At 38.8% G+C, this 10,013-nt stretch overlaps 1 protein-coding gene across 1 annotated transcript in view; it reads right to left on the bottom strand.

Moving 5' to 3' along the window:
- Nucleotides 1-6,330: 6,330 nt before the first annotated feature.
- The window catches only part of mettl15 (methyltransferase like 15), a 52,207-nt gene continuing 48,524 nt past the window's right edge, over nucleotides 6,331-10,013 (bottom strand). The window contains exon 7 of the mRNA XM_034217148.1: nucleotides 6,331-8,098. Coding sequence (XP_034073039.1) covers nucleotides 8,027-8,098 — 72 coding nt within the window. The 3' untranslated portion in view covers nucleotides 6,331-8,026. The remainder of the gene's footprint in view (nucleotides 8,099-10,013) is intronic.

The raw sequence follows: 10,013 nt of genomic DNA, 5'->3' as shown, positions 1-10,013 counted from the left end.
TGCCTTTGCCATATATTCGGGAATGCATCCTAAATAACATGGAAGCTAAAAATAGAAAATAGGTGTAAATGGCATCACACACACACACACACACACACACACACACACACACTCAACACAACACAGACATGTTGTGCATTTTAATTGTCTCACCGTTTGAAGTACTCAAAGTGAATATGTGATTTGTCAATTGATTCTTTTTCTCCCAGGCTATGAATAAAATGCTTTAATTATTGATGCTCTGACGTCAGATATCCGCTTGAATGTTGTATGTGGTGCAGACCTCTTTCTCCGGGCAAGCTACTTCCCCCACCCCACTCTCAACCCAACAGCACCCCAACCACCCCACCCCTCCCCAGCAGACAACCTCCTGCTCCCCCTAGCTGAGCATGCTCTACCTGGCATGAATGGAACTTGAACGCGTTGCAGGCAGCTTGCAGACAGGCGTCAACCAATTGGAAGGAAGTTAATATTAAGTCTGTCTCTCCATATCTGCCAGCCCTCATCTCTGTGTACTGCAATCCTCCCCACTAGAGGCTTGTCTGTGCCATGCCATCGTAGCACTGCTCCACTGTTGAGCAACTGGTATCTCTGGTAAACTGCATGTCAAAGAGCTGGCTTGTTAACGTTTTAGTTAGTTATTTTTGCCAAGATTACAATTTCTGAGATTGTTTTCTCCTAGCAATGCAGACCAGTGTAGTTTTTTTCCATTAAAAAATTATAATTTATTGATATTCTTTTCAGTTCTGGTCTGAAATCATGTAGAGAAAGCAATAAGGGGAGAAATGAAAAACCACTTTGTGTCCACCCTACTAGGGTTGTGTTATTTGTTTTCCATACCATAACATGACATACCATGACATAACATAACATGACATGACATAACATAACATAACATGACATAACATGACATAACATAACATGACATAACATACCATAACATGACATACCATGACATAACATGACATGACATAACATACCATAACATGACATACCATGACATAACATGACATACCATGACATAACATAACATGACATAACATGACATAACATGACATAACATAACATGACATAACATGACATAACATACCATAACATGACATAACATACCATAACATACCATAACATGACATACCATAACATGACATAACATAACATGACATGACATAACATGACATAACATAACATGACATACCATAACATGGCATAACATAACATGACATACCATGACATAACATAACATAACATGACATAACATAACATGACATAACATAACATGACATAACATGACATAACATGACATAACATACCATAACATGACATACCATGACATGACATGACATAACATAACATGACATACCATAACATGACATACCATAACATGGCATAACATAACATGACATACCATGACATAACATAACATAACATGACATAACATAACATAACATGACATAACATAACATGACATGACATACCATAACATGACATACCATAACATGGCATAACATAACATGACATAACATAACATACCATAACATGACATACCATAACATGACATAACATGACATAACATGACATAACATACCATAACATGACATAACATAACATGACATAACATGACATAACATGACATAACATACCATGACATACCATGACATAACATGACATGACATAACATACCATAACATGACATACCATGACATAACATGACATACCATGACATAACATAACATGACATAACATAACATAACATGACATAACATGACATAACATAACATGACATAACATGACATAACATGACATAACATACCATAACATGACATAACATGACATAACATGACATAACATACCATAACATACCATAACATGACATACCATAACATGACATAACATAACATGACATGACATAACATGACATACCATAACATGACATACCATAACATGGCATAACATAACATGACATACCATGACATAACATAACATAACATGACATAACATAACATAACATGACATAACATAACATGACATAACATGACATAACATGACATAACATACCATAACATGACATACCATGACATGACATGACATAACATGACATAACATGACATACCATAACATGACATACCATAACATGGCATAACATAACATGACATAACATAACATACCATAACATGACATACCATAACATGACATACCATAACGTAACGTGAAAAACTAAGAATTGTATTTTCAGCTTAAAAGACTGGGTCAAAGCTGCTAGTATTGAATACGTTAATAACTGTGAAAATAAAAGTCAGTAATTCTAGTTGAGAGGATCTATTTAACCTACATTAAAAAAAAAAAAACACTAATCGGTGCTGGTTGTTATAGGAGAGCGGGTACTTTGTGTCTGAGCGTTCTTCAAAAATATTTAAAGTGTTAAAGTCCAGCCCTGATCCACCACTAACAGTATATCTTGCATTAATGAGCTCCTTATCAGCATAAACCTACACTGCTGAGATACAGAAGGCTTTTGCTCTCTTAACCTGAGCATGTTAGGTCTGGAGGATATTAGAGGATGTTGCATTGTTGTCTATTTCTTTGTCTAACTACAGAGGCAACGGTGTGACTCACTGCACTTTCACCACCATACTGAGCCTTTGTTTGTACATAATCAATACAGAAATGTTCACAATGTCAAGATATTTATCTTTTTTCCTTCTTTAACTACATTGTAAAATGACAGAAAGCTCTCACCATCGTTATGTATAAAACATTTCATGCTTGATGAGTACCCTTCCTAAAGTGTGAAGAGAGACAAAGAGAGACATGCCTAGCTAGGACCGGCGTATGCCATGGATGTGAAGAGATCCTCTTGAGGAGGCGGAGGGATGGAGGGAGGCAGAGGCACATTGAAGCAGATGCAGAGAAATGTGAGAGGGTGTCAGTGAGACTGGTGATGACGCGCTCATGGCTGCGGAGAGCTGGCGAGGCCGCGGCCCTGGCTCTGACTCACCTCATCCCCACGGGGCCTCCTGGTTGACGTCACTCAGCGTGCGCTGTGGCATTTCTCTGCTTCAACTTCTTTGTGAGCAGTAGCCACACATGAGCCTTTCTCACATCTGAGATACTCTGAAAAATGCATCTATCTATCTATCCATCTATCTATCTATATCCATCTATCCATCTATTGATTTACTGTATCTTTATAACTATCTTTCTTCTAATCTATTTATTTAGTTCTCCCTCTGAATGTACTACCAGAGCTTTTTCTGTTGTGCAGTTTTTTGTCTAACTACCAGTGTCGAGCAGAGGTGTGACTCATTGCGCTTAAAACCTAAAACAGGGTACACTTTGTACATTGTCAATATATTACTTTAACTTGAAATGTTAAGTCATCTGACACATTTGTTTTTGTAACATCCAACAACAATTCTGACTGTATATTACCTCCACAGTTAGATGAGTAGGGTGAAATTATAAATAATAGTTTAAGGGCGTAGATAAACTTCTCTTATGCTTAACGCTGCAGCAAGCTGCACACCTTGCAATGTTCTGCTCTCACCTCTTGGATGTACATGAAGTCCTGTTGGGAGGTAAATCACTAAGGAGCAGACGACAGCAGTAGGTGGAATGTTGCATTGCTCCAGCAGGTCATTAACATGGCCTTTACTCTAGTTATGAAAGCAATTGTAAATGATACGTCCTGCGGAGTTAAGATTGAATTTAACCATGTTTACAGCATATAACTAAATAAATACGTCATGTTTTTATTTTTTGTGTTTACATAAAAATAGTTATTATAAAATGCACACTGAAATGGTTTACTGTATTCACATTGAGTTTGGTAAAATTGTGGATCAAACACTGCAATGATTCCATATAATATGTTATTAGTGATGTGTAAAGCACAGTCATCTGCATATAAACGAGCTGTGTATCAGGCCACCTGCTCTTTTACACGACTGAAAACAAACAGAAAGTTAGAAGCAGACAAGTACTGTATAAGGGAGCATGCTGGTATAGGTTCTAAAAATAAAACATACTAGTTGGCAGCGTGTACTCCTGTAATCAGCTTACATTTGTTGGCAACAAGCAGTGTATTGGAATAGGATTTTGGTGCTTTTCTTTAACATTTAGATCACCATAAAGTTGTAGCTGGGTCTAACAAGTAAAAAACACCAATCAGAGATCTGCTTTATGTGTCTGGCATGTGACTGAAATGAATAGTGCAATGCTCTGCTCTGTTTCTGCTCAGAAGCTTTAGCCCTCAGCAGTACCGACCAAGAGAAGACCATGCACCATCCAGACTTGCTGCTGGGGAGAAACCATGGGCAGGGTGAGGGTAGTACACTGGTACAGAGTAGTGCTGGAAGACAAACAGACTCAGATTTATTCCTAAAAGTATCCAAAAGTGTTTCAAGAATTAGCTACCACGCCCGAGTCCACACAGTACAAACACAAGCCCAAAGTCTCTCACATCACACGTTGCTTTGTGGTGCTGAGCAAATATCCAGAGGGACCTGGACACAACAAACCACACACTTCAACCTATCCATTCTGCCTCTACGTGTTGAAAGTGTTGGCAGTAAACCCAACAAAGCAGGTCTCACACTACCCGCTTCTTCCTAGTGGAGAGCTGCAGCAGGATTAGGATCCTACGGCTCCCAGAGGACCCAACACAAATGTTGCAGGAACAGGATGTATTTACTCTAATGCAGGCAGAAGTGGGCGGTCAGCATCATAATTACAGGATGAACGCTGGGTAAAATTTCATATTTATGGTATGGAAATAAGAGAGGCTGTTATTGTTTGGCAAACTGCAAGCAAATGTATCATCTTCCAGTAAACTGTACTCATCTAATGTGATCAATATAGTGTTTTAAATATTGTGCGTGGATGGTTTAGTTCTGTTAAGAGTAATACTCACACTGCAGCTCTGAAGTCTGACTCAAACATCTCCATTGCCAAAGGAAACTACATTTAGTCAAAGAAAGCAGCGAAGGCTTCTGTAATGTTTTATTTAGTTTTAGTTTCTGCTGCCATGTTTTGCTATTTATTTTTAAAGGAATTGACGTTGGCTTATTGCATTTATAAAGATTAAAATATGTTATTGTGTCTATGGAACGGGGTAGAAAGATTTTAAGTTGATCTGCAGGAGTGGGTAAGGCTTGACATCCGGCGGGAGCGAGATCTGGGTGCCACAATGGTCACATTCAGAAGGAAATTATGTGTCTAAAGAGTTAGGGATATCACAAATGTCTCTCAGTCTGTATTGCAACATAGCAGCTTCCATTTTAAAACTAAATATACACACGAGTGTCATTGGCATAACATGAATGGGCCATTCTTACAAGATAGCATTGCAAAGGGGGAGCATAAACAAACCAACAAGTCCTCCAACTCATACGACCAAATAGGTCGCTTGTTCAAGCGCTTAGTACAACCTATAATCACGTTTTAAAGTTTACGACCTCTAGTGCTCCCGTTGATGGCAAACGTTATAGAGGGTCGTTTATTCACAAATAACCCTGACCATTGTAGGATAGTTTGGCCAATAAAATGCTTTTTGATTAGATTTCTAGCGAGAAGTGTATATTGTACTTTTAGAATCTACGTCCAGTGGATGTGTAGGATCTATAGTTTGATAGATATTACAAAGATCATTTGAGATTTCGCCGAACTGTAAGAGACATTATATCAACAACATTGTAAGTATCTCTGCCAAAAAATGACCAAAAAGGCAGAACAGATCACAGTCTCAGTCCTGTGTTAACAATGTTACGGCAAAGTCCACAGGCCAACAGGGCTCACAGTGATGACTATAAAACGACTCATAGGTATCCATTAAACACTGGAGTGAAGCTGTCATGTATATAGAGTAATTTACTCTCGCACAAACTCTATCATTTTAACCCCAGGGTGACTGTTCAGCGCATGACCTCCGTTTCACTGTCATTGGAGCGAGTGCTGCTTCTGTAAGAGCCAAATTGACGACTGCAGGGAATATTGCAGGCTTGTACCCAGACAGGCAATTTTCCCTGTGGTGGGATAATGGCAGTAAGTGGGGGGGTGGTAAGATTTAGTCATATACTGTACACCTACTTGGAGGGTGGTGATTTTATTCTGCTGCCGCCATCCAATATATCGCCTCATTGGTGTTGATTACAGACAGCTCCTGGTTTCTATGTTTTGCCATCTCACCTCCTACAACCTAATTTGAAGGCAGTTGTTTTTTTATTCTTCCAGTGTAATTGTATCTCTTTCTTATTTTGTTACTTTACCCCCGTATAGGAAAATACCTTTTATTTTTCCTGGTAGAGCATTTTTAGAACTGCTTGGAAATGAAACACATTTTAGTGACACAGCTTGAACTGAATTTCCGAGAGCACAAAGAAAAACACAAATCATCCACTTCCATTTTCAATGGAGCAGGTTCAGAGAAAATATCGTGCTGACAATATAGATTCAAGTCTTTAACCTGGTCTCTATTTTTGTGTGATGGTTAATCACATTACCACACTTTGATGAAAAAAACATGAACTTATTTAACTGTACAACATGTCACACGGTTTTTCAATGACTTATTCTGCAGTCAGGGATGTAGACTTTAAAACATTTAGGCTGTGTCGGAACAAATTATCTATAAAACAAAATCTCTCATTTGCATTTAACACCTGGAATCAATATTCATTTATGTTTCCTCCATGTATTGTAATTATGCAAACACAAAAGCAATGCAGAGCTGGCAGTCTCAACATACTGTACATGATGCATACACGTCAAGTTACAGTAAAGGATGTGGGTTACTCTCTTAGGTCTGCTAGATCTGCAAAGGGAGAGTCATGTGACTTTAGGCAAAGGTTTCTTATCCTTAATAATTAAAGTCAAGTAGTCAATTAAAAAAACATTGGAATAATGTAAAACAAGTTTGTGTACACAAAATGTACCAATGTGTAATGGATACAGACGTATTCCTGCCTTATACCAGACAACTCCTTTTAAAAACAAAATATTTCCCTGTACTGTTGCTCCACTGGAGGGTTTGAGGTTAAAATGGAGCTGTTTTTTTAATGATGTCATCTGGAGTATGTATTATATTCCATATATTGGGTGGAACCATTTATTAAATTGTGACTATAGAGCTTACATATCCAGATGCTGATCACATGTTAATACCAGTTTTAAATGATCTAATCCTATCCTATAAAAACTGTGCTTATTGCATTGTAATGTATGAATATCCACCTTGTTCTCAGCTTCTTGAACTAACAATAAGGTTTTACCATTTAGATTTTACCATCTAAGATGTGTGACGACCCCTGTCTATTTCACTCCTCACATCTGTTATGGCCAAGAGCCAGGCCATGACAGATGTGAGGAGTGAAATAAACCTTTTCTTCTACGGGACTCCCACTTGGCTGCGGCAGGGTTTGTTATACAGCCAGACAGAAATAAACAGGTGCAAAAATGCAATTGGCTGTTATAGCAGGAAAGGAAGCCAGTGTTGTGTCTCCTTCAGTTGGAGACACTGGAGTAACAGAGATGGCATCAGGTCACCCTGTTCACCGCCTGACACAGCAAGAGGTGCTCTGATGACGGCTCAGGCATAACCAAGAAGCATCACCTCCAGGATGCACTAACCACCACTCATCACGGCAGCTTGGAGGTGATGGATTTGGGTAAATTGTTAAGAGGGTAGGGCTTGTGATTAACATTTTCAATGTCATAGTTGAATCCCTTAAACTAAGTTACAAATTGAAAGTCAGCTAAATGTAGGATTCGCCCCTGGCTGTGCAGTATCGCAGTATTATCCAACATGGCTGTCTTCTTTCACAGTTGGATCTTCTTCCCATGAGACCTGCAGGCCCCTGCGTCAATCACAAAAATTATTCAAATAGCTTTGACCTCAGTGTTTTTCTCTAAGAAGTCTTTTTATAGCAGGCGGAGCAGCAGAGATGGGCGGGGAGTCAGAGAGTTGGAGGGAGGGGAGTAAAGATGTGGATGGAATGAGCTTTCTTTCTCGGCTCAAAAACTAAAACATTCTTCAGCCTGTCAGAGGGGGAGCCACAGGCTGACGCTTGTCTCTCTCCTCACACATCGCCTGGCTCTCTTCTCTCTGCCAAAAATGAAGACATAACAAAAAAACAGTAGTCAGAGTTAGATGAATAACCAGAGGTACGGCATTGTCATTCATCTTGCTTGCTACTTTAGTGTTTAGTTTATTTCTCTTCTTTTTTACTGTTGTCATATTTTTGTCTGGTTCTCGTTAGTTTTTTTGCTAGAGCTGTTGCTCTTCAAACGTATAAATACACATGAGCTGGACAATCAATAACCATTGCCTGTTCACAGTTTTTTTACAAAACCGGAGTGGTATAAGTTTCACATCTCGATTTTTCCATTTCAATCTTCAAAGTTTAAAAACAAAATGTACAGCCAACATGAACAGAATATGATGAAACCACAGAGCATTACATGTACAAATCCTAGTTGTAGTTGAAGTTTCATGGTATCCTCTAAAAGTCATCTAACAGCAGAATCACCTCTGCAACTGAAGTTTCTTTTCACAATTGACTAACCTGCAACTTATTTGCATCAACCAATAATGGTTAAGTCTATGAGATGTCAAAAAGCAGTTAAGAAATGACCCAAACATATCTCAAATGTGTTTGTTCAAAGTTAAGCAACAAGTTGTCTCATGTGAGAAGATGGGATCAGAGATTGTTGCGTTTTTTTAAACAAAATCTTAAATGGCCAGAATTGATCGACAGGTATTCAGTCAAATAGTATTCATATGTTCTTAAACCTTTGTCCTCACCTGTGTGGCCTCCTTTAACTTTAACTAAGGTTGTACATTAAAAACGAGGGAAACAGTGAGATTGTTGTTGGCTGCCTGAAATTCACTGTTATAATGTATGATGTCCTTTATTGTTTTATGTTTCATATGGAACCTATATGCTGCAGGTCTCCCTTGAAAAAGAGATCTATGATCTCAATGGGACCAATCTCGTTAAATAAAGGTTTGAAATTAAATTAAATAATAATGCAACACATCAGTCCTTAACTGACCATTTCTTCTGTTGGTGGGCAGCCAAACAGACTCTTTGTGTCTGTAAAAGCAGAAGGTTTTTTTCTGTATGTGGCGGAGACATTGATAAATGACATTATTTCTTTTGTTGGGCGTTATGTTTTGCTTTCCTATAGAAAACAATAAAAGGAGAAAAAAAGTTTGGTAGTTGGTCTCCTAATAATCATCTGGATATAATGGAAACTGTCAGGGAGCAAGCAGTAAGGCAACAGGACTGGTTTAAATAAACTAGGGTTTTTATTTACCCCAAAAGTCCACAAGAACATCATACAATAACTAGGCCTATAAAAGAGGTCAACAGAAAATACCTCAAAGGCACATAACAGGTGTTAACTCAACAAAACTGACCTGCTACAATGAAAAACCAAGGAACCTATATAGGGGCTTGGCCAAACCAAGTTGAACCCAAGAGATAATTAATAGTCACATTATACACAAAGGACACTGACAAAACCCAAATCCCCCCTTTGACATGGAAGCAGGTGGTTTGTCCCAATCTGTCCCAATTGGCTCCTTGCAGTATTTATGATCCCTCAGCGCTCGGCCACGCCCTTTGCTGAACCAGGAAGTAACCTCCCCCAATGGACATGGTAACTCAAGAGACAAAGCATGTAATTAATACAAACAAATACTTGTGTATTAGCTGTGCTAAAATGTTTGAAGTAATGTCAGATTACAATCAAATAAAGAGTTTACCATCTAGAGCAAATGTGTGGTGTTAATTGGCATGTTTTATTGTAGCTGCACTGAAGCAAAACTACTGAAGATGAGGATGCAGTGTAGTTGGTTTACCCTGTGTGGCTGTGGCCATCACACACTTTCCCTCCTCTCCCCTCTCCCCTCTCCCCTCTCCCCTCTCCCCCCCTTCAAGACTCTCGCTGGAACAGCGAGAGAGGTAGTCGGCTGTGACATTGTCCTTGCCTGGGATGTGCTGAATGTTGAAGCG

This window comes from Gymnodraco acuticeps, unplaced genomic scaffold (assembly GCF_902827175.1).
Source record: "Gymnodraco acuticeps unplaced genomic scaffold, fGymAcu1.1, whole genome shotgun sequence".
Classification (NCBI taxonomy): domain Eukaryota; kingdom Metazoa; phylum Chordata; class Actinopteri; order Perciformes; family Bathydraconidae; genus Gymnodraco; species Gymnodraco acuticeps.
Note: the sequence above shows the minus strand (reverse complement) of the source record. Positions and strands in the feature narration are given on the sequence as shown.